Genomic DNA, 24429 nt, shown 5'->3' with positions numbered 1-24429 from the left:
AGATCCTTGTGGTACTCCACTTGTGACTGTACTCCATTCTGAACATTTCCCATCAACCACCACCCTCTGTCTTCTTTCAGCTAGCCAATTTCTGATCCACATCTCTAAATCACCCTTAATCCCCAGCCTCCGTATTTTTTGCAATAGCCTACCGTGGGGAACCTTATCAAACGCTTTGCTGAAATCCATATACACCACATCAACTGCTCTACCCTCGTCTACCTGTTCAGTCACCTTCTCAAAGAACTCAATAAGGTTTGTGAGGCATGACCTACCCTTCACAAAGCCATGCTGACTATCCCTGATCATATCATTCCTATCTAGATGATTATAAATCTTGTCCCTTATAATCCCCTCCAAGACTTTACCCACTACAGACGTGAGGCTCACCGGTCTATAGTTGCCGGGGTTGTCTCTGCTCCCCTTTTTGAACAAAGGGACCACATTTGCTGTCCTCCAGTCCTCTGGCACTATTCCTGTAGCTTTAGTGGATATGCTTTAGTGTCGCATATGAAATAGGTTCCATTATAGGCCGTAAAATCATCAGCTGATGTCATCCAGGGGATTGGGGATGTCTGTCCCCATGAAATGTTAGAGGTTATATTCCATACATTGGACCAATCACAGTTAAACATGCCCTTGTTGGATATGCCTGGTACCGGTCCTTGCCAGTCAACTGTAAGGTTGCACCTACTTTGCCCCATTAACTTTCCTTTCCCTGATTTATTAAAACACATGGAATCTTGAACATTATACGAGTGGACAGTGAGGGAGGGTGGAGTCAAGGCATGATTATAGGTCGGTTGATACGAAGCTGAAAATTTAGTCATGTCATAGCCAGCAGATCTCCATATTTCCATATCCCCCCTATTTCCCCTGCTCCCTGTTTGATTTTGTCATAAAATCCATTCAACTGTCTCTGCGATATGAAAGGGGAGGGATTGGAGAGGTATTCCTTCCCTCGAATGGACAGGGATGTGGGTACAAACCCAACACTTGCTTACGTTCAATTTTCCGGCGTAAAGTTATGACATATATAGTATTGGAAGGCAGGTCTCGTTTAGGTCATTTTATTACTACCGAGTGGCCAGTAAGGCTAAATAGTCCAGAGAGTCCAAAAATTATAATGAAGATCTTCATCCTGTGTTCTCGTCTGGGTTGGAGACGTATCTTCTTGCAATTGGATAGATGTATCCGACTTGAACGTCCTTCAAGTTTGACGGAAGTTGGTGTAGTCAGCAGTACGAGGAAGGGTCCGCTCCAGCGTTGTCCTAGTTTCTTTCTGTCCCAGCTTTTCAACAACACGTGGTCTCCGGGTTTGATCACTGGATATCGAGGGACGGCTGTCCCTGCCGTTACTGGGAGATGTGCCTGTTTTACCTGTGAGTGGAGAAACTTCAGAGAAAGTGTTAATTGCTTCAAATAGTTCTGCATTTGTTCCCCCATCACATGGAGGTCTACTCCCTCTAGGGGTTTTTCATGGGCATCCCAGGGAGTCCTCATTGGCCGACCATAGACTATCTCTGCAGCCGACAGTCCGGTCCGCGAATGGGGAGTCACTCGCACGTGAAACAGTGCCAAGGGTAATACTTTTAGCCAATTTAACCCAGTTTCTTCAGTTAATTTAGATAATTTTTATTTTAAAGTCCCGTTGGCTTTTTCCACAATTCCTGCTGCCTGTGGGTGATACGCGCAGTGCAGTTGCTGTTTAATTACGAGTGCTTCGCACAATTCCGTATTGATCCGAGCTACAAAATGTGGTCCATTGACTGAGCTCACCATTTTGGGTACCCCAAAACGAGGAATGACTTCCGTTAACAACAACTTCACCACTGTATGTGCCGTACAATTAGTGGTGGGGAAGGTTTCAATCCATTTACTAAACACATCGATTATTACGAAACAATATTTATAGCACTGTGCTTTTGGCAATTCGATAAAATCAAGCTGTATACAGGCAAAAGGGCCATTTGGCAAGGGAGTGGTTCCTGGAGGGCACTTAATGCCTTTACCCTTATTATGTTTCATGCAAATGACACATCGAACACCCCATTGACTTCCATAGTGTGCGCTCGGAATCAGAGGCGTCTCTCTGTAAATTTTGAACTTCAGTTATGTCTGGCATGCCCTTCGTTCCTAATGCAGGTACCTGGTTTAGAGCCTGATTAACCCCACTGGGAACAATCAGAGAGGCTGATATAGCCGCAGCCATAGCAGCCGAATCAGCACGGGCATTTCCTAATTGAACAGGAGTGTCCCCCTTTGTGTGCGCAGCACATTTAATAATTGCCAATTGATGGGGAAGCTGAATAGCATCGAGGAGATTTTTAACCCAAAGAGCATTTTGAATGGGAACTCCCGCAGAGGTGAGAAAGCCTCGCTGTTGCCAGAGGCGACCAAAATCGTGGGTCACACCAAAGGCGTACCTAGAATCAGTGTAAACATTAGTACTTTTATCTGTGGCCAAAATACATGCTCGAGTAAGGGCAAATAGCTCGGCTTTTTGTGCGGAGACAGGATTCTCGAAGGCTGCTGCTTCCTGCACATCAGTGTCGGTTACCACGGCAGATCTCGACTGTGGGATGCCAGTGAGAGAAATGGAGGAACTGCCATCAACATAAAAAATTAGATCTGGATTATCAATCTGCCGGTCCGTTAAATCCGGGCGGTAAGGAAGTGATTCCGAAGCAAACAATCGTGCGCCGGGTCCGCAAGGTTATCGGGGGGCTGTTCGAGGAACACAGCAGGATTTAAGGTAGAACAGTAATGAAAAGAGAGGTCGTAGTTTTGCAATAGTGAAACCTCATAGCGGCTCAAGCGGGCTTGAGTCAGATGCTGGGTTTGCTGAGACGTTAGGAGAGCCACAATAGAGTGCGAGGTATGCACTTGGACTGGCTGGTGAAGGGTCAGATTAGAGGCTGCCTGTGCTAACAAATGGACAGCCATAAGAATTTGGGTGCAGGGAGGTAGACCGCAAGCTACAGGATCCAATTTCGTAGAATAGTAGGCGACCGGGCGACGCCGGTCACCATATTCTTGTGTTAGAACACCAGTGGCACATTCATCAAGAACATTAATGTACAACTGAAAGGGTCTGTCATACATAGGTCGTCCTAGCGCTGGGGCGGTAGCCAGGGCATTTTTGAGAGTAACAAAAGATTGTTTTGCTGAATCAGGAAGTTCAAACGTAAGAGGAGCATTTTGAGAGGAGTACGGAGTAAGGGAGCGATCCGTAGCACTTATTAGGACACACAAAAATTTGACCTGCCGTTGGCCTTTATGAACTTTAGCGGGCGGGATCACATATCCCCATGAATGGAGACGGATGAGCAGGTAAATGGTGTCACGCTGGTTAGCGTTGAAGTCAGGGCTGGCAAGGAGTAAGTCATCAATATATTGGATGATGGTGGAGCCACCAGGAGTTGATAATGTCGCTAACTGGGAGTGCAATGCTTGTGAGAAAAGGGTTGGAGAATGAATGAAGCCCTGTGGGAGCCTAGTCCAAGTGTATTGGTTGCCCTTAAATGTAAAGGCAAACAAATACTGTGATTCAGGGGCGAGGGGTATCGCAAAAAAGGCATGTTGTAAATCAACAAGGGTGAAAACAGTCGCTTCCGGTGGGACATTACTAAGGATTGTCGCCGGGTTTGGGACAATAGGATGTAAGGGTTCCACAATTTGATTAATACGTCGGAGGTCTTGGACCAAACGCCATTCGGATGGTCTTCCTATCTTAGGAACTGGAAGAATCGGGGTGTTACAGGGCGATTGGCATGGTACCACAATTCCCTGTTGAAGGAACGATTGAATCATGACCGAGACTCCTTCTTCAGCCTTGGGGCGCAAAGGGTACTGTGAAATCGAGGGCAATGGCATGTCAGGTTTAACTTTAATAACAACGGGAGGGACATTAGTGAGATCAACTTCGTGTTTGGAGGCCGCCCATAAATCTGCGGGTAGTTCAGAAGTCGTTGATTGGACTTAACGATGGTGGTGCAATGTGCCAATGAGGACAAATAGGCGTTGAAAATATTCTAAAGTGCCTGCGGGTAGGATTTGACTTCCATTAAAGAAAGGATCAGCTTGTCCTCGCAATGCAGCTGCCAGAAATCCCAAGGACTTGGCACTGTAGCCTTCGTTCACAGAAAGGGTCACGTGGGGTGACACAAGTCCCGACTGACGCCAGAATCCAGAGGTAAATTGACAAGAAAGGCAGACCCTTCTTTTCCCTTAGGGAGGCCAACAAAGGAAACGGATTGTGGAGAACCAAGGGCGTCTTGGTAAGTGCTCTCCAAATCAGGCGAGCATCCTGTATGATCGTAGCAAAGAGTGACATGTGGATCGGGAATATCTAACAGAGGTGAAAAGTGTGAGGGATCAAAATCAACCGACCACCACTGTGGAGTAGCGAAAAGGGGAACATTTCAAAGCTGGGCCTGCGGGATAGCTGATATAGTAATGCCGTTATCAAGGCAAACAATTTCCACCTGCAAGGGACACAGCAAGTCGCGTCCGGCCAGGTTGACACCGAGGACGCGGGTAACTGTGAAAGGGATGCAACAATCCCGGCCCTCAAATTGAACAGAGAGAGGCTTCGTAAGCGGATAAACAGCACCTTCCCCCATGAAACCAGCAAGTTCCACATGCTTATCAGAAAGGGGAAAGCAATGTTTCTGAATTAATGTCCAGTCTAGCGTAGAATGAGTCGCGCCGGTGTCAATCAGGAAGGGGATAGGCACGCCCTCTATGTAAATCGTAGCGGTGGGCTCGTCAGAGTGGTCTGTTGAGAGGACCGGAAAGTTCGATCTGGCTAGTCAGTAGGGGTTAGAGGGTGTCTGCTGACGGGGTTGAAATCTACCTTGTCGTCGGGGTGCCGGACAATCTCTAGCGTAGTGCCCTGTATGTTGACAGTTGAAGCAAGTGACATATTTGGCAGGAGGACGACGCGGAGCGCTGTCGAAATCCTCCGTGTGTGGCGTGAAGGGGTAAGGAGCCTGTGGGCGGTAACCAAATTCAGGAGGGTCCGTGCAATCTGGGCGATAGTAACGTGAATCTGTCTGAGCGTTCTGACCTTTAGGAGCTCTTCTTTGAGAGGGACGTTGGATGAATTTGGATTTAATTTTGGGCGAAGTGTCTTTGTAACAGGTCTCACGGTTGCGGCCATTGCTCCAATAATAAGACACAGCACGTTTCATTTGAGGTTTCGAATTGTCAGACCAGTCCATGTTATTAGTTTTAATACTGGATGCTGCGCGGTCAGGCGAAACCTGCATTAACAGTGCATTAAATTGGGGAGACTGTGTGCCTGCATTGAAAGCAATGTCCCCGGAGTAAAGAGTGTACACGCCACAAAAGCGGTCAATACATTCTGGACCATCTTCCTTAGAAGTGGGGGTACATTCAAGGAGTTTGGCGATGTCAACAGGTTTACGGAAAGCCCGTTTTAGTGCAGGGAACATTAAAGTACGCTGATCGTCCTCCATTTGGTGTGCGCGGCGCTGAAGGCCGTCCACGTGTCCCCATGAAGTCCTAATTCATTTTTCCATCTTTCCCCTAATTCTGGGGGAAGGGATGAATAAATCAATGAATATTGATCACGTGCGGTAGCACCGTACGTGGTCGCAGTTCTCCTCAAAAACTCAGTGAACCCCTCTGGATCCTCTTTGCAGGAGGGACATTGGGCCATGATCAAACATAGCTCATGGGGTTTAAAAGCCTGCCACACCTCAATGAATGGGTCGTCATTATCACCAGCGTGGGAGTTAATAACACTCCGAATGGGATAATTTGCGGGGGGAGGTGGTGGCGGAAAGGTTTCCTCCTCCTTAGGTTGGAGTGATAAATCAAGAAAAGCCTGATTAACAGAGGTGAAGGGTTGTTCCATATTAACGGCTTGCGTATGCGACGGGGGATGCGTTAGCAGGAGTTTCATTGGCAGTGGGACCATAAGAGGGAGTCTGGACTTGGGACGGTGGAATTGTAGAATCGGTGTGTGCAGGATGAGGGTGGGGTCCAGGGGTTAAATCCTCCTCCTCTTCCGTATCGCCTGAATAGGGAAACATCGGCATGCCAGAGCAACTGGGAGGATCCTCCTTTCGTTTAATCTGCTGGGCTAGCCCTCCCTGCCTATTGGTTGGAGATTTTTTATTTTCGCCTTGTTTATGCTTTCTATCCCGAAGTTCACATTCCAATTTTAAAGTCTCCCAATTTTTTGCTTTACCATCCACACAATCATCAATCCCTTTTCTACAGGCGTTATCCCTCCAACTCATTAATAGTGATTGTTCGTGGCGCTTAGTGGGAGCTGGCGTTTCTCTGCCAAATAATTTTCTCAGCAGAAATGCAATTATCGTAGTTCCAACTGCCCCCTAGTGGCCAAATATCGCTACCCAATTTATCGTTCAGTGCTGCAGATAATCTCCGTAAATTACTTTCTTGAGAAGGGTTTTCAGAGCACATGAAAAATAGAGGGGAATTGCCCCCGGTTTTGTCTAAACTCTGCCCCATAATGTCAGTACAATGTGCCCCTGGCAACCAAAAAATCCCTGGTACCAAATCAAATTGCAGGGTTCCTGACCCAAACTGTATAAGAGGTCCCTGACCCAAACTTAAACCTGTAAAACAAGGAAGAGGTCCCTGACCTAAGGCTAACCACAATTCGGATCCCTGACCCGAAGTACTCTACTAACAATTTAATAAGTACAATTTAGATTCGAGCACCGTCACCTGTTTAGTTACTTCTGTCAGGGATGAGGGGTTGAACCACCAATCCGAGAGAGAGAGAGAGACCAAGGTTAATCTTACCTTGTGCTGGCGCCTGTCTCTTTCCCCGGGTCTGGCTCGATCACTTCTTCAGTCCCCCACGGAACTCACTCAGGATATTGGTAACTGCTCGCTTGCGCCAAAATGTCAAAGTCAATATTTTCCTGCTTCTGTAGTAGAAAGATACAACACACTTGTTAAGACAGAATAACAAGCTTTATTTTCGAAAACAACTGCAAACAGTAATGGCTGAAACAAAACTGCTCAGTCTTTCACAACTTCCGTGCTTTCGCAGAGAATTAGCTCAATATCTTTATCAAGATTATGTGACAACAGTATGGTCAGGAGTTTGATCGGAAATACAAACGGAAGCAAAGACCAGACCATGTTCGGTCATACCACTCATACCATTATTTAGTCCTCGGAGGGAACATTGAAAGGTCAGAATAGACTTGTTTCTTCCTGAACTAATCTTTGTTTTAAATTCCTACGGCCCTGGGTTATGACGAGTTAGTTTTATCAGGAGTTGCCGAGGTCCGGTGTTTTGGAATGGCTCAACCTTCGCTGATCTTTTCAGACTTCAAGTTATGCAGAGTTGGCCTATGGCCATACTAGTCTGAAAATGGTTAGGGCAGCATTCTTTACCTGGGCCTGGTGAGCTGGAATGAGTAGTTTCAGTCTTTCTTTTATTGTATCAAACCTTTTGGCCAGTCTTCCCATTGACCAGTTTTCCTATCATGCCTTTACTTAATTCGGACCATATCACAGAATGTGGGACTAGGGGATTTTCATAGTAACTTCATTGAAGTGTTACTTATGACAATAAAGATTATTATTACTGAGGGGGATCCGGAATATTGGAGCAAAAGCCGTGAATATCTGATCAAATGTTCAGATTCAGGGAGAGCCCGGAATATCGGAGCAAATATACAGATTGCAAAAGAGCCGGGAATATCAGAGTGAATGGATTTCAGCGGGAGCGGTGCGCAAGGGCCTTCTGGGAGGTAAGTTTTTACTTTAAAAACCCTTACCTTTGCAGGAGCAGCACTTTGGATTTCGGCGGGAGCGGTGCGCAAGGGCCTTCTGGGAGGTAAGTTTTTACTTTAAAAACCCTTACCTTTGCAGGAGCAGCTCCTCCAAGACCGAGTTAGGGAACTGGAGATGGAGTTGGATGAACTTCGGATCATTCGGGAGGCAGAGGGGGTAGATAGCAGCTTCAGGGAATTTGTTACACCAGAGATTGGAGATAGATGGGTAACTGTAAGAGGGACTGGGAAAAAGCAGTCAGTGCAGGGATCCCCTGCGGTCGTTCCCCTGAATAACAAGCATACCGCTTTGGATACTTGTGGGGGGGGATGACTTACCAGGGGTAAGCCATGGGGTACGGGCCTCTGGCACGGTGTCTGTCCCTGTTGCTCAGAAGGGAAGGGGGGAGAGGAGCAGAGCATTAGTAATTGGGGACTCGATCGTCAGGGGCACAGATAGGAGATTTTGTGGGAGCGAGAGAGACTCACGTTTGGTATGTTGCCACCCAGGTGCAAGGGTACGTGATGTCTCGGATCGTGTTTTCCGGGTCCTTAAGGGGGAGGGGGAGCAGCCCCAAGTCGTGGTCCACATTGGCACTAACGACATAGGTAGGAAAGGGGACAAGGATGTCAGGCAGGCTTTCAGGGAGCTAGGATGGAAGCTCAGAACGAGAACAAACAGAGTTGTTATCTCTGGGTTGTTGCCCGTGCCACGTGATAATGAGATGAGGAATAGGGAGAGAGAGCATTTAAACACGTGGCTACAGGGATGGTGCAGGCGGGAGGGATTCAGATTTCTGGATAACTGGGGCTCTTTCTGGGAAAGGTGGGACCTCTACTGACAGGATGGTCTACATCTGAACCTGAGGGGCACAAATATCCTGGGGGGGAGATTTGTTAGTGCTCTTTGGGGGGGTTTAAACTAATACAGCCGGGGCATGGGAACCTGGATTGTAGTTTTAGGGTACGAGAGATTGAGAGTATAGAGGTTAGGAGCACAGAATTGACTTCGCAGGAGGGGGCCAGTGTTCAGGTAGGTGGTTTGAAGTGTGCCTACTTCAATGCCAGGAGTATACAAAATAAGGTAGGGGAACTGGCAGCATGGGTTGGTACCTGGGACTTCGATGTTGTGGCCATTTCGGAGACATGGATAGAGCAGGGACAGGAAAGGTTGTTGCAGGTTCCGGGGTTTAGGTGTTTTAGTAAGCTCAGAGAAGGAGGCAAAAGAGGGGGAGCTGTGGCGCTGCTAGTCAAAAACAGTATTACGGTGGCGGAGAGGATGCTAGATGGGGACTCTTCTTCCGAGGTAGTATGGGCTGAGGTTAGAAACAGGAAAGGAGAGGTCACCCTGTTGGGAGTTTTCGATAGGCCTCCAAATAGTTCTAGGGATGTAGAGGAAAGGATGGCGAATTTTGTACAATGTGTGCAGGAGGGTTTCCTGACACAATATGTTGACAGGCCAACAAGAGGAGAGGCCACATTGGATTTGGTTTTGGGTAATGAACCAGGCCAGGTGTTAGATTTGGAGGTAGGAGAGCACTTTGGGGACAGTGACCACAATTCGGTGACGTTTACGTTAGTGATGGAAAGGGATAAGTATACCCCGCAGGGCAAGAGTTATAGCTGGGGGAAGGGCAATTATGATGCCATTAGACATGACTTGGGGGGGATAGGTTGGAGAAGTAGGCTGCAAGTGTTGGGCACACTGGATATGTGGAGCTGGTTTAAGGAACAGCTATTGCGTGTTCTTGATAAGTACGTACCGGTCAGGTAGGGAGGAAGGCGTCGAGCGAGGGAACCGTGGTTTACCAAAGAAGTGGAATCTCTTGTTAAGAGGAAGAAGGAGGCCTATGTGAAGATGAGGAGTGAAGTTTCAGTTGGGGCGCTTGATAGTTACAAGGTAGCGAGGAAGGATCTAAAGAGAGAGCTAAGACGAGCAAGGAGGGGACATGAGAAGTATTTGGCAGGTAGGATCAAGGAAAACCCAAAAGCTTTCTATAGGTATGTCAGGAATAAAAGAATAACTAGGGTAAGAGTAGGGCCAGTCAAGGACAGGGATGGGAAGTTGTGTGTGGAGTCTGAAGAGATAGGCGAGATACTAAACAAATATTTTTCGTCAGTATTCACTCAGGAAAAAGATAATGTTGTGGAGGAGAATGCTGAGACCCAGGCTAGATGGCATTGAGGTACGTAGGGAAGAGGTGTTGGCAATTCTGGACAGGCTGAAAATAGATAAGTCCCCAGGGCCTGATGGGATTTATCCTCGGATTCTCTGGGAAGCCAGGGAAGAGATTGCTGGGCCTTTGGCTTTGATTTTTATGTCATCATTGGCGACAGGAATAGTGCCAGAGGACTGGAGGATAGCAAATGTGGTCCCTTTGTTCAAGAAGGGGGGTAGATACAACCCCGGCAACTATAGACCGGTGAGCCTCACGTCTGTTGTGGGTAAAGTCTTGGAGGGAATTATAAGAGACAAGATTTATAATCATCTAGATAGGAATAATATGATTAGTGATTGTCAGCATGGCTTTGTGAAGGGTAGGTCATGCCTCACAAATCTTATCGAGTTCTTTGAGAAGGTGACTGAACAGGTAGACAAGGGTAGAGCAGTTGATGTGGTGTATATGGATTTCAGTAAAGCGTTTGATAAGGTTCCCCACGGTAGGCTATTGCAGAAAATACGGAGGCTGGGGATTGAGGGTGATTTAGAGATGTGGATCAGAAATTGGCTAGCTGAAAGAAGACAGAGGGTGGTGGTTGATGGGAAATGTTCAGAATGGAGTTCAGTTACAAGCCTTCTCCCGCGGATGGATATGGCTGGCACGAGGGGACATAACTTTAAACTGAGGGGTAATAGATATAGGACAGAGGTCAGAGGTAGGTTCTTTACGCAAAGAGTGGTGAGGCCGTGGAATGCCCTACCTGCAACAGTAGTGAACTCACCAACATTGAGGGCATTTAAAAGTTTATTGGACAAGCATATGGATGATAATGGCATAGTGTAGGTTAGATGGCTTTTGTTTTTTGACTTCCCATGTCGGTGCAACATTGTGGGCCGAAGGGCCTGTACTGCGCTGTATTGTTCTATGTTCTATGTTCTAAAGGTACAGATTGAGTGAGAGCCGGGAATATCGGAGCAAAGGGAGAGATCAGTTTTTCAGTGGTAGCAGCGAGAGCAGTAACCAGGGGGTCTGTCGGGAAGGTAAGTTTCCCGTTTTAAAAACTTACCTTCCAGGAGAAGCGGCCTTCAGTTTTTCAACGGTAGCAGCGAGAGCAGTAACCAGGGGGCTGTCCGGAAGTTAAGTTTCCCTTTTCAAAAACTTGCCTTACAGGAGCGGTGAGAGGGAGGAGCTGAGTGGGAGCGGTTGAATTGCGCTCTGGGAAGGTGAGTGAACTGATATATTTGGGCAGCGGCTGAACCTGAGACACTACACGTGTGGTGTCTCCCGCCTGCCATCCTCCTCTAACCATAAAAAAAAGACTGGTGTGTTGATAAGGTGAGGTTTTTCTATTTCTATTTCTTTTTATCGTGTGATTGGTCACAATTTTTATTTATTTTTCCTTTTTCATTTATCTATTATTTGATATTATAGTTGGACTAAGTTAAGCTTAAGATTAAAATTGGCAGGAGATCTCAGACCCGTGTTATGTTCCTCTTGCTCAATGTGGCTGATGTCCCTGACTCCTTCATGTGCGGGAAGTGTGTCCAGATGCAGCTCTTGTTAGACCGCATGACGGCTCTGGAGCTGCGGATGGACTCACTTTGGAGCATCCGCGATGCTGAGGAGGTCGTGGATAGCACGTTTAGCGAATTGGTCACACCCCAGATTAGGAATGTTTCATAGAATTTTTAAAAAATAGAATTTACAGTGCAGAAGGAGGCCATTCAGCCCAACGAGTCTGCACCGGCTCTTGGAAAGAGCACCCCACCCAAGCCCACACCACCCCATCCCCATAACCCAGTGACCCCACTCCACCAACACTAAGGGCAATTTAGCATGGCCATCCAACTAACCTGCACATCTTTGGACTGTGGGAGGAAACCGGAGCACCCGGAGGAAACCCAAGCATTGCTGAGGGAGAAAGGGAATGGTTAACCAAAAGCCAGAGAAAAAGCATGAAGGCAGTGCAGGTGTCCGCTGCGGTCATCTCCCTCCAAAACAGGTATACCGTTTTGGATACTGTTGGGGGAGATGGCTCACCAGGGGAAGGCAGCCGTAGCCAGGTTCATGGCACCGTGGCTGGCTCTGCTGTACAGAAGGGCAGGAAAAGAGTGAAGGGCCATAGTCATAGGGGATTCAATTGTAAGGGGAGTAGATCGGCGGTTCTGTGGTCGAAAACGAGACTCCCGAATGGTATGTTGCCTCCCAGGTGCACGGGTCAGGGATGTCGCTGATAGGCTGCAGAACATTCTGAAGGTGGAGGGTGATCAGCCAGTTGTCGTGGTGCATATAGGCACCAATGATATAGGTAAAAAACGGGATGAAGTCCTACAAGCAGAATTTAGGGAGTTAGGAGACAAGTTAAAAAGTCAGACCTCAGAGGTAGTAATCTCAGGATTGCTACGAGTGCCACGTGGTAGTCAGAGTAGAAATGAAAGAATAGGCAGGATGAATGTGTGGCTTGAGAGATTTTTCTGATTTTTGAGACATTGGCATCGGTTCTGGGGGAGGTGGGACTACTACAAATTGGACAGTCTGGGCTGGACTGGAACCAATGTTCTTGGGGGTGCTTTTGCTAATGCTGTTGGGGAGGGTTTAAACTAATGTGACAGGGGGATGGGAACCAAATGAGGAGGTTAGTGGACAGTAAGGAGGTAGTAACTAAAGCCTGTAAGGAATTAGATCATGAAGTCAGCGTGACTAAGGGGAAGAGTAGGCAGGGAGCAGATGATGAACGCAAAGGGACTGGTGGTCTGAGGTGCAGTTGGTTTAATGCAAGAAGTGTAGTAGGTAAGGCAGATGAACTTAGGGTTTGGATTAGTACCTGGTATTGGTATTACTGAGACTTCGTTGAGGGAAGGGCAAGATTGGCAACTAAATATCCCAGGATATCGATGCTTCAGGCGGGATAGAGAGGGTAGTAAAAGGAGTTGCATTACTGGTCAGAGAGGATATCACAGCTGTGCTGAAGGAGGGCACTGTGGAGGACTCGAGCAGTGAGGCGATATCATAGAATAGAATTTACAGTGCAGAAGGAGGCCATTCAGCCCATCGAGTCTGCACCGGCTCACCGAGCACCCTACCCAAGGTCAACACCGCCACCCTATCCCCATAACCCAGTAGCCCCACCTAACACTAAGGGCAATTTTGGACACTAAGGGCAATTTATCATGGCCAATCCACCTAACCCGCACATCTTTGGACTGTGGGAGGAAACCGGAGCACCCGGAGGAAACCCACGCACACACGGGGAGGATGTGCAGACTCCGCACAGACAGTGACCCAAGCCAGAATCAAACCTGGGACCCTGGAGCTGTGAAGCAATTGTGCTATCCACAAGGCTACCGTGCTGCCCCTGGTGATATGGGCAGAGTTCAGAAATATGAAGGGTGCGGTAACAATGTTGAGGCTGTACTACAGACCTCCCAACAGCGAGCGTGAGATAGAGGTACAAATATGTAAACAGATTATGGAAAGATGTAGGAGCAACAGGGTGGTGGTGATAGGAGATTTTAATTTTCCCAACATTGACTGGGAAACACTGAGTGTTAGAGGTCTAGATGGAGCAGAATTTGTAAGGAGCATCCAGGAGGGTTTTCTAGAGCAGTTTGTAAATAGTCCAACTCGGGAAGGGGCCGTACTGGACCTGGTGTTGGGGAATGAGCCCGGCCAGGTGGTTGAAGTTTCAGTAGGGGATGACTTTGGGAATAGCGATCACAATTCCATAAGTTTTAGAATACTCATGGACAAAGACAAGAGTGGTCCAAAAGGAAGAGTGCTAAATTAGGGGAAGGCCAACTATACCAAAATTCGGCAGGAGCTGGGGAATGTGGATTGGGAGCAGCTGTTTGAAGGTAAATCCACATTTGATATGTGGGAGGCTTTTAAAGAGAGGTTGATTAGTGTGCTGGACAGACATGTCCCTGTGATAATGAGGGATAGAAATGGCAAGATTAGGGAACCATGGATGACAGGTGAAATTGTGAGTCTAGCTAAGAGGAAAAAGGAAGCATACATAAGGTCTAGGCGACTGAAGACAGACAAAGCCCTGGAAGAATATCGGGAATGTAGACCAATTAAAAACGAGGAATCAAGAGGGCTAAAAGGGGTCATGAAAAATCTTTAGCAAACAGGGTTAAGGAAAATCCCAAAGCCTTTTATTCATATATAAGGAGCAAGAGGGTAACTAGAGAAAGGGTTGGCCCACTCAAGGACAAAGGAGGAAAGTTATGCGTGGAGTCAGAGAAAATGGGTGAGATTCTTAACGAGTACTTTGCATCGGTATTCACCGAGGAGAGGGACTTGACGGATGTTGAGGTTAGGGATAGATGTTTGATTACTCGAGGTCAAGTCGGCATAAGGAGGGAGAATGTGTTGGGTATTCTAAAAGGCATTAAGGTGGACAAGTCCCCAGGTCCGGATGGGATCTATCCCAGGTTACCGAGGGACGTGAGAGAGGAAATAGCTGGGGCCTTAACAGATATTTTTGCAACATCCTTGAACACGGGTGAGGTACCGGAGGACTGGAGAATTGCTAATGTTGTCCCCTTGTTTAAGAAGGGTAGCAGGGATAATCCAGGTAATTATGGACCGGTGAGCTTGACGTCAGTGGTAGGGAAGCTGCTGGAGAAGATACTGAGGGATAGGATCTATTCCCATTTGGAAGAAAATGGGCTTATCAGTGATAGGCAACATGGTTTTGTGCAGGGAAGGTCATGTCTTACCAACTTAATAAAATTCTTTGAGGAAGTGACAAAGTTGATTGATGAGGGAAGGGCTGTAGATGTCATATACATGGACTTCAGTAAGGCGTTTGATAAGGTTTCCCATGGTAGGCTGATGGAGAAAGTGAAGTCTCATGGGGTCCAGGGTGTACTAGCTAGATGGATAAAGAACTGGCTGGGCAACAGGAGACAGGGAGTAGTAGTGGAAGGGAGTTTCTCAAAATGGAGAACTGTGACCAGTGGTGTTCCACAGGGATCTGTGCTGGGACCACTGTTGTTTGTGATATACATAAATGATCTGGAGGAAGGTATAGGTGGTCTGATTAGCAAGTTTGCAGATGACACTAAGATTGGTGGAGTAGCAGATAGTGAAGGGGACTGTCAGAGAATACAGCAGAATATAGATAGATTGGAGAGTTGGGCGGAGAAATGGCAGATGGAGTTCAGTCCGGGCAAATGCGAGGTGATGCATTTTGGAAGATCCAATTCAAGAGCGTACTACACGGTAAATGAAAAAGCCCTGGGGAAAATTGATGTACAGAGAGATCTGGGTGTTCAGGTCCATTGTACCCTGAAGGTGGCTGCGCAGGTCGATAGAGTGGTCAAGAAGACATACAGCATGCTTTCCTTCATCGGAAGGGGTATTGAGTACAAGAGTTGGCAGGTCATGTTACAGTTGTATAAGACTTTGGTTCGGCCACATTTGGAATACTGCGTATAGATCTGGTCACCACATTACCAAAAGGATGTGGATGCTTTGGAGAAGGTGCAAAGGAGGTTCACCAGGATGTTGCCTCGTATGGAGGGCGCTAGCTATGAAGAGAGGTTGAGTAGATTAGGATTATTTTCATTAGAAAGACGGAGATTGAGGGGGGACCTCATTGAGGTCTACAAAATCATGAGAGGTATAGATCGGGTAGATAGCAAGAAGCTTTTTTCCCCAGAGTGGGGACTCAATTATTAGGGGTCACGAGTTCAAGGTGAGAGGGAAAAAGTTTCAGGGAGATATGCGTGGAAAGTTCTTTACGCAGAGGGTGGTGGGTGCCTGGAACGCATTGCCGGAGAAGGTGGTAGAGGCGGGCACGATAGCGTCATTTAAGATGTATCTAGACAGATACATGAATGGGCAGGGAGCAGAGGGATACAGATCCTTAGAAAATAGGCGACAGTTTTAGATACAGGATCTGGATCGGCGCAGGCTTGAAGGGCCGAAGGGCCTGTTCCTGTGCTTTAATTTTTCTTTGTTCTTTGATTGTTGGATAGCCAGGAATATCTGAGCAGAGGGATAGATTGAGGGAGAGCCAGGAAGATCGGTGCAAAGGGATAGATTGGGGGAGAGCTGGGAATGTTGAAGCAAAGGGATAGATTGAGGAAGAGTCGGGAATATCGGGGCAAAGATTGAGGAAGAGTCGGGAATAACGGGGCAAAGATTGAGGAACAGTCGGGAATGTTGGGGCAAAGGGATAGATTGAGAGGGAGCCAGGAATATCTGAGCAAATTTACAGATAGAGGAAGAGCTGTGAATATCGGATCAAAGGGAGAGATTGCAGGAGAGCTGGGAATATCAGAATACCAGTTTGAGGGAGAACCAGGAATATGAAAATTGCTTATTGTCACAAGTAGGCTTCAATGAAGTTACTGTGAAAAGCCCCTAGTCGCCACATTCCGCCGCCTGTTCGGGGAGGCTGGTACGGGAATTGAAGGCTGGTACGGGAATTGAACCGTGCTGCTGGCCTGCCTCGGTCTGCTTTAAAAGCCAGCTATTTAGCCCAGTGTGCTAAACAAGCCCCTTGAAGAATATCGGAGCAAAGGGACAGTTTGAGGGAAAGCCGGGAATATCGGAGCAAAGGGACAGTTTGAGGGAGAGCCGGGAATATCGGAGCAAAGGGACAGTTTGAGTGAGAGCCGGGAATATCGGAGCAAAGGGATAGTTTGAGAGGAAGCCAGGAATATCTGAGCAAATGTACAGATAGAGGAAGAGCTGTGAATATCGGAGCAAAGGGACAGTTTGATGGAGAGCTAGGAATATCGGAAAAAAGGGACAGTTTGATGGAGGACCGGAATTGTTGAAGCAGAGAGAGAGCTTGAGGAAAAGTCAAGAATATCGGAGAAAATGATAGATTGGGTGAAATGGGAATATCAATCAAAGGGTTACATTGAGGCAGAGCCAGGAATAACATAGAACATACAGTGTAGAAGGAGGCCATTCGGCCCATCGAGCCTGCACCTACCCATTTAAGCTGTCACTTCTACCCTATCCCCGTAACCCAATAACCCCTCCTAACCTTTTTTGCCACTAAGGGCAATTTATTATGGCCAATCCACCTAACCTGCACTTCTTTTGGACTGTGGGAGGAAACCGGAGCACCCGGAGGAAACCCACGCATACACGGGGAGAACGTGCAGACTCCACACAGACAGTGACCCAGCGGGGAATCAAACCTGGAACCCTGGCTCTATGAAGCCGCAACGCTAATCACTTGTGCTGCCCATGTCTACGGTGCAGAGGGACAGATTTTGTGGGTGCCTGGAACTCGCTGCTGGAGGAGGTGGCGGAGGCAGGGACAATAGTGACGTTTAAGGGGTATCTTGACAAACACATGAATAGGATAGGAATAGAGGGATACGGACCCCGGAAGTGTAGAAGATTTTAGTTTAGACGGGTAGCATGGTCGGCGCAGGCTTGGAGGGCCGAAGGGCCTGTTCCTGTGCTGTACTTTTATTTGTTCTTTGTCCTTGATTTAATGTGGCATCTGAAAAACTTCCTGTGGTGGTATGTATTAGGGGTAGTACGGTACCCAGTGATGCCGAGAAGCTATTGGTGGACAGACACTGGGTCCTGATTGGATCTGCCATCTGCTGGCTCCACCCAGTAAGGCGGAGTATAAGAACCCGGGTTCTCCCAGCAGCCGCATTCTGTAACCGAGCTGCTGGGGAACAAGTCTGCGTAATAAAGCCATCGATTGGCTTCATCTCTTCTCGCCTCGTGAGTGATTGATTGTGCTACACTTCCCCTGTGACAATGCAGCGCTGGGGAGTATGAGACTGCGTTGTGTCCGAAGTGGCACGTGACACCATGTCCTTCTTGTATGCATACATGCTTCAAACTGAACCATGGCTGTTATTTCATAAAAGACATGAGAATGGCACAGATAAGTAAGTGTGTGCCCAGTTCGGTTTGTTCCTGTGGAGGTGAAAGGACTGATCTTGCCCTATTGGGCTGAATGGCACTGTCCCATGTTCTACTGCCTGGGTATTTTGGCATTTGAGGTAGAATTGGTTGAGAAGTGAGAGTTGGAAAAGATTGTACTCGGAGTGTGACGAGTGGAGTCGTCTGGGGATCTGTACCTGGCTCACATCCTTCCACACATTTATCAATGACTCTGAAGAATGGATCAGTCAGTGAGTAGAACTGTGACAGATTGAATCTGGGGGTGCGGGATTGGACGTGGGTGGGGGGTGGGGGAGAGCCGGTGATGTGCGAGATTGCTGTTGAAGCCGGTCTCCTTTGTCTTCCCTCCTTGCCAAACATGTCGGCAGGTCATCGTTCTGTGGGTGGGGACAAACAACCATGAACACACAGCGGAACAGGTCGCGGGCGGAATTGAGGCCATCGTCCATCTCCTGAATCAGCAGCAGCCCCAAGCCAAAGTCATCGTACTGGTGAGAGGAGTGGGAAGAGGCGGGGGAGGGTGGGGAGGGAAAGGGGGTGGAGCGGCAATGTGGGGATGAGATAGAGTACAATTGGGGGGATGTATGGCACAGGTTGCCCTGCCTCCCAACCGCCCCTGCCCCCCCTGTTGTATCCACACCCCCTGTTGCATCCCTGCCCGCCCAGCCCTGCCACCCTACCCCTGCCCTTGCCCCCCAGCCCTGGCGCCCCTGCCCACTCCGCATCCCCTGCCCACCCCGCATCCCCGTCCCTGCCCCGGTTCCCCACGCCCCTGCCACCCCGCCCCCCTGTGCCCCTGCGCCCCCACACCCCTGCCCCTGCGCCCCCACACCCCTGCCCATGCCCCCCACACCCCTGCCCATGCCCCCCACACCCCTGCCCATGCCCCCCACACACCTGCCCATGCCCCACACACACCTGCCCATGCCCCCACACCCCTGCTCCCGCACCTTCACTCCCCTGTGCCGCCTCCGCCCCCCTGCTCCCAAACGTCCCTGCCCCCCATCCCTGCTCCCCCGTGCCCCCATGTCCTTGCACCCCCCCGTGCCCCGACGTCCCTGCCCCCCCCGCTCCTTCCCCCCCCCCGTCCCTGCCCCACCATGCCCTGCCCCACCGGCCACTCCCCTGCCCCCCCGCACCTGCCCCCCAGCACCCCCGCCCCACTGCGCCCCCACCCCCCATGAGCCCGCCCCATCCCCCCGCCCCTGCCCCCAGCTCCGCCGCTGACTACATCCCCGACCCTGCCCCCGACCCAGCCCGCCCTCACCTCGCCCTGCCTCGCCTCTGATATTTGCCCTTCCCCTTGTTGCAGGGCCTGTTACCCCGTGGGAAGGACCCGAATCCACTGCGTGTGAAGAATGCCTTGGTCAACAAGCTGGTGAGGAACACTCTGGAGATTCGTAGCAACACCTCGTTCCTGGATGTGGACCCAGGCTTTGTGAATTCAGATGGGACTATTAGCCAGAATGACATGTATGACTACCTGCACCTGACCCGCCACGCTTATACCAGTGTCTGCAATCTGATCCATGGCCGAGTGCAGCAGCTCCTGAGTGAAGCTGTCTGTGATGACCTGAATTCTGGCTTGTGATTCCCGGTCGCGAATCGTCCTTCTGGCTGCAACCACACGGATACCTCATACCAGAGGGCAACCCACTGGACTGCAGGCCAAAATGGCAGATGGGAAGCAAGTTAACAAGGTCAAACTCAAACCACAAACTTTCTGACCTCCCCTCATCTTCTCCCCCACCGCACCCTCCGCCCCTCCCTGCAGCCCCCATCCCCCACACCCCCAGCCTCCCTCGACCCCCATGGCCCCCACACAGCCGGCTCCCCTCACACCCCCACACGCCCCAAGCCCCCTGGCCCCCGCCCACCACACCCACCGCCATACCCAACGCCGCCCCACCTCACCTAACGCTGCGCCCCCCGCAGCCCCTGCCCCCGCTGCACCCAACCCCCCCGCATCCATCTCCTCCCCCCGCATCCATCTCCTCCCCCCGCATCCATCTCCTCCCCCCGCATCCATCTCCTCCCCCCGCATCCATCTCCTCCCCCCGCATCCATCTCCTCCCCCCGCATCCATCTCCTCCCCCCGCATCCATCTCCTCCCCCCGCATCCATCTCCCCCGCACCCGTCTCCTCCCCCCCGCACCCGTCTCCTCCCCCCGCACCGGTCTCCTCCCCACGCACCCGTCTCCTCCCCCCGCACCCGTCTCCTCCCCCCGCACCCGTCGCCTCCCCCCGCACCGTCTCCTCCCCCCGCACCCGTCTCCTCCCCCCGCACCCATCTCCTCCCCCCCGCACCCCTCTCCCCCCGCACCCGTCTTCCCCCCCGCACCCGTCTTCCCCCCCCCCACCCGTCTTCCCCCCCCACCCGTCTTCCCCCCCAACCCGTCTTCCCCCCCCACCCGTCTTCCCCCCGCGCCCGTCTTCCCCCCGCGCCCGTCTTCCCCCCGCGCCCGTCTTCCCCCCCGCGCCCGTCTTCCCCCCCGCGCCCGTCTTCCCCCCGCGCCCGTCTTCCCCCCGCGCCCGTCTTCCCCCCGCGCCCGTCTTCCCCCCCGCGCCCGTCTTCCCCCCCGCGCCCGTCTTCCCCCCCGCGCCCGTCTTCCCCCCCGCGCCCGTCTTCCCCCCCGCGCCCGTCTTCCCCCCCGCGCCCGTCTTCCCCCCCGCGCCCGTCTTCCCCCCCGCGCCCGTCTTCCCCCCCGCGCCCGTCTTCCCCCCCGCGCCCGTCTTCTCCCCCGCGCCCGTCTTCTCCCCCGCGCCCGTCTTCCCCCCCGCGCCCGTCTTCCCCCCGCGCCCGTCTTCCCCCCGCGCCCGTCTTCCCCCCGCGCCCGTCTTCCCCCCCGCGCCCGTCTTCCCCCCCGCGCCCGTCTTCCCCCCCGCGCCCGTCTTCCCCCCCGCGCCCGTCTTCCCCCCCGCGCCCGTCTTCCCCCCCGCGCCCGTCTTCCCCCCAGCGCCCGTCTTCCCCCCCGCGCCCGTCTTCCCCCCGCGCCCGTCTTCCCCCCCGCGCCCGTCTTCCCCCCCGCGCCCGTCTTCCCCCCCGCGCCCGTCTTCCCCCCCGCGCCCGTCTTCCCCCCCGCGCCCGTCTTCCCCCCCGCGCCCGTCTTCCCCCCGCGCCCGTCTACCCCCCGCGCCCGTCTTCCCCCCCGCGCCCGTCTTCCCCCCCGCGCCCGTCTTCCCCCCCGCGCCCGTCTTCCCCCCCGCGCCCGTCTTCCCCCCCGCGCCCGTCTTCCCCCCCGCGCCCGTCTTCCCCCCCGCGCCCGTCTTCCCCCCCGCGCCCGTCTTCCCCCCCGCGCCCGTCTTCCCCCCGCGCCCGTCTTCCCCCGCGCGCCCGTCTTCCCCCGCGCCCGTCTTCCCCCCGCGCCCGTCTTCCCCCGCGCCCGTCTTCCCCCGCGCCCGTCTTCCCCCCGCGCCCGTCTTCCCCCCGCGCCCGTCTTCCCCCCGCGCCCGTCTTCCCCCCGCGCCCGTCTTCCCCCCGCGCCCGTCTTCCCCCCGCGCCCGTCTTCCCCCCGCGCCCGTCTTCCCCCCGCGCCCGTCTTCCCCCCGCGCCCGTCTTCCCCCCGCGCCCGTCTTCCCCCCGCGCCCGTCTTCCCCCCGCGCCCGTCTTCCCCCCGCGCCCGTCTTCCCCCCGCGCCCGTCTTCCCCCCGCGCCCGTCTTCCCCCCGCGCCCGTCTTCCCCCCGCGCCCGTCTTCCCCCCGCGCCCGTCTTCCCCCCGCGCCCGTCTTCCCCCCGCGCCCGTCTTCCCCCCCGCGCCCGTCTTCCCCCCCGCGCCCGTCTTCCCCCCGCGCCCGTCTTCCCCCCGCGCCCGTCTTCCCCCCGCGCCCGTCTTCCCCCCGCGCCCGTCTTCCCCCCGCGCCCGTCTTCCCCCCGCGCCCGTCTTCCCCCCGCGCCCGTCTTCCCCCCGCGCCCGTCTTCCCCCCGCGCCCGTCTTCCCCCCCGCGCCCGTCTTCACCCCCGCGCCCGTCTTCACCCCCGCGCCCGTCTTCCCCCCGCGCCCGTCTTCCCCCCGCGCCCGTCTTCCCCCCGCGCCCGTCTTCCCCCCGCGCCCGTCTTCCCCCCGCGCCCGTCTTCACCCCCGCGCCCGTCTTCACCCCCGCGCCCGTCTTCCCCCCGCGCCCGTCTTCCCCCCCGCGCCCGTCTTCCCCCCCGCGCCCGTCTTCCCCCCCGCGCCCGTCTTCCCCCCCCGCGCCCGTCTTCCCCCCCGCGCCCGTCTTCCCCCCCGCACATTCCATCGTTTATAATATTTGTTGCATTAATCAGATTTAAACAATAAAGTTAAAATAAACTAAGGGAAGGCTTCGAATTTTGTTGAGTGAATTAAAATGAGATTATATAGATTATAAGAGTTTTAAAAAATATATTTTTATTGAAGAAAGAAATTCCAATGTGAACATACAAAATTTTCCAACAAGATTTTTCATTTTAACAAAAATATCCACCCAACACAACCCATCGAAACCCAACTTTAACCTCATTTTCTCCCCCCCCCCCCACCCACCCCGCCCAAATCATAAGACCACATAAGACATAGCAACAGAATTAGGCCATTTGAGCCATTGAATCTGGTCCGCCCTTCAAACATGGCTGATATGTTTCTCATCCCCATTCTCCTGCCTTCTCCCATAACCCATGATCCTCTATTAATTAAGAACCTACCTATCACTGTCTTAAAGACACACAGTGACATCTGTAGGAAAGAGTTCACCAGATTCACCACCCTTTGGCTGAAGAACTCCCTCCTGATCTAAGTTTTAAAGGATCATCCCTTCAGACTGAGGCTGTGGCTTCGGCTTCCAATATTTTCGACTTGTGGAAACCTCCTCTCCACGTCCACTCGATCCAGGCCTCGCAGTATCCTGTAAGTTTCAATAAGATCCCCCCTCCCATCCTTCTAAACTCCAATGAGTACAGACCCAGAGTCCTCAACCACTCCACATATATCAAGCTCTTTGTTCAGGGATAATTCTTGTGAACCTCCTTTGGACCCTTTCCCAGGCCAGCACATCCTCCCTTAGACATAGGGCCCAAAACTGCTCACAATACTCCAAATACGGTCTGACCAGGGCCTTGTACAGCCTCAGAAGTACATCCCTGCTCTTGTATTCTAGCCCTCTTGACATGAATGCTAACATTGAATTTGCCTTCCGAACTGCCGACTGAACCTGCACGTTATCATTAAGAGAATTTTGAACGAGGACGCCTAAGTTCCTTTGTGTTTCTGATTTTCTGTGCATCTTCCCATTTAGAAAATAGTCTGTGCCTCCATTCTTCCTACCAAAGTGCATAATCTCATACTTTTCCACATTGTATTCCATCTGCCACTTCTTCGGCCACTCTTCTAACCTGTCGAAGTCCTTCTGCAGCCCCCCTGTTTCCTCAATACTACCTGTCTTTGTATCATCTGCAAACTTAGCAACAGTGCCTTCAGTTCCTTCTTCCAGATCATTAATGTATATAGTGAAAAGTTGTGATCCCAACACAGACTCCTGAGGTAGACCACTAGTCACCGGCTGCCTGTTGCTAATTGTGTTCTCTTTATTTGGCTCTGAATATGGCGGTCAATATGGTCACCTTCCTTAATTCTAATTACGTTTCGCTCTAGAGTCGCCAGGTATCTTTCGATACCGCCACAAGGTTCAAACCGAACACTGATCAAAGACTCGATACACCAGTTTAGTTAGTTAAAAGTCAAATGCTTATTTACATACACACACAGTTAAATATACTCATGCACAAATACTACAGACTACACTATCCCTACTGCTAAAGCCTATCTTTAGCTTCAGGCGCCCACTCAGTCAGAGGAACAATGGCCGTCGTTCGGTTCTGAAGCTGCTGGGGTCGAAGTGGTGAAGGGGAATAGCTTAAGGTCGGCTGTCTGATATCATGTGTTGACCTTGGACTTCCTTGTTCTGGTACAGCTGTTGGGCAGGTCTCTCCTTGGTGAGAGCCGGAGCCAAGAGAATGATTCTCTCTTGGGGGATCCTTCTTATACCCAAAAGGGGCTTCGTGCGCTTTTGGGCAGGCCTTGAACTTGGCCCCAATTAATTGGGCCGTTTCTCGATCGTTCCTATCGATTTCCTCCAATAAAGGGGTGGGTGCCCTGATGGCTGGGCGAGTCCTAGGTGGCCGTTGGCCTGCTTTGTTCGGGTCTCCTCTGGTGCCAGGGTGTCTGCCTTAGTATCGGTTACTCAAATGTTACTCTTCTTTCCGGAGATGGGCCATTAGTATGCTAATGGGTTTGCAGTTTTGGTCTTGTCTGGGAGCTGCGGCTTCAATATGCAGACAAACCCTGAACCTGCTTGTTTTCTCAGTATTGTCCATTTTCCCTGCAATCTTTGCAAAGTGTCCATTTTGTAATCTGGAAGTGGCCACCCCAGATGGCTACACTCACTCCTTGTGATCCTCAACGCGAAGCGTGAAGGATCACATTACCGCATCGTCTTCGTTCTCTGGCCAAGCGGGGCACCCATAAGCATTTCACGGGCTCTACACTGCCCTATCCTATGAAACGCAATTTTAAACTAAAATCATTTTACATACATACATCATTATAAAACTCTACGGGGCGCTATGACAT

At 51.6% G+C, this 24429-nt stretch overlaps 1 protein-coding gene across 4 annotated transcripts in view; it reads left to right on the top strand.

Moving 5' to 3' along the window:
• Nucleotides 1-20145, top strand: part of LOC140386618 (platelet-activating factor acetylhydrolase IB subunit alpha2-like) — a 167706-nt gene extending 147561 nt beyond the window's left edge. For 3 of the 4 annotated variants that reach the window (XM_072469095.1, XM_072469094.1, XM_072469096.1), the window contains exons 5-6: nt 18214-18336; nt 19158-20143. In XM_072469095.1, the coding sequence (XP_072325196.1) occupies nt 18214-18336; nt 19158-19436 (402 nt within the window). In that variant the 3' untranslated portion in view covers nt 19437-20143. Of the gene's footprint in view, nt 1-18213; nt 18337-19157 lie in introns of all 4 variants that reach the window. The other variant, XM_072469097.1, reaches the window with a different exon arrangement.
• Nucleotides 20146-24429: the final 4284 nt, after the last annotated feature.

Source organism: Scyliorhinus torazame, chromosome 12, assembly GCF_047496885.1.
Source record: "Scyliorhinus torazame isolate Kashiwa2021f chromosome 12, sScyTor2.1, whole genome shotgun sequence".
Lineage (NCBI taxonomy): Eukaryota > Metazoa > Chordata > Chondrichthyes > Carcharhiniformes > Scyliorhinidae > Scyliorhinus > Scyliorhinus torazame.
The sequence above is the reverse complement of the archived record's forward strand: the minus strand, read 5'-3'. Positions and strand labels throughout refer to the sequence as shown.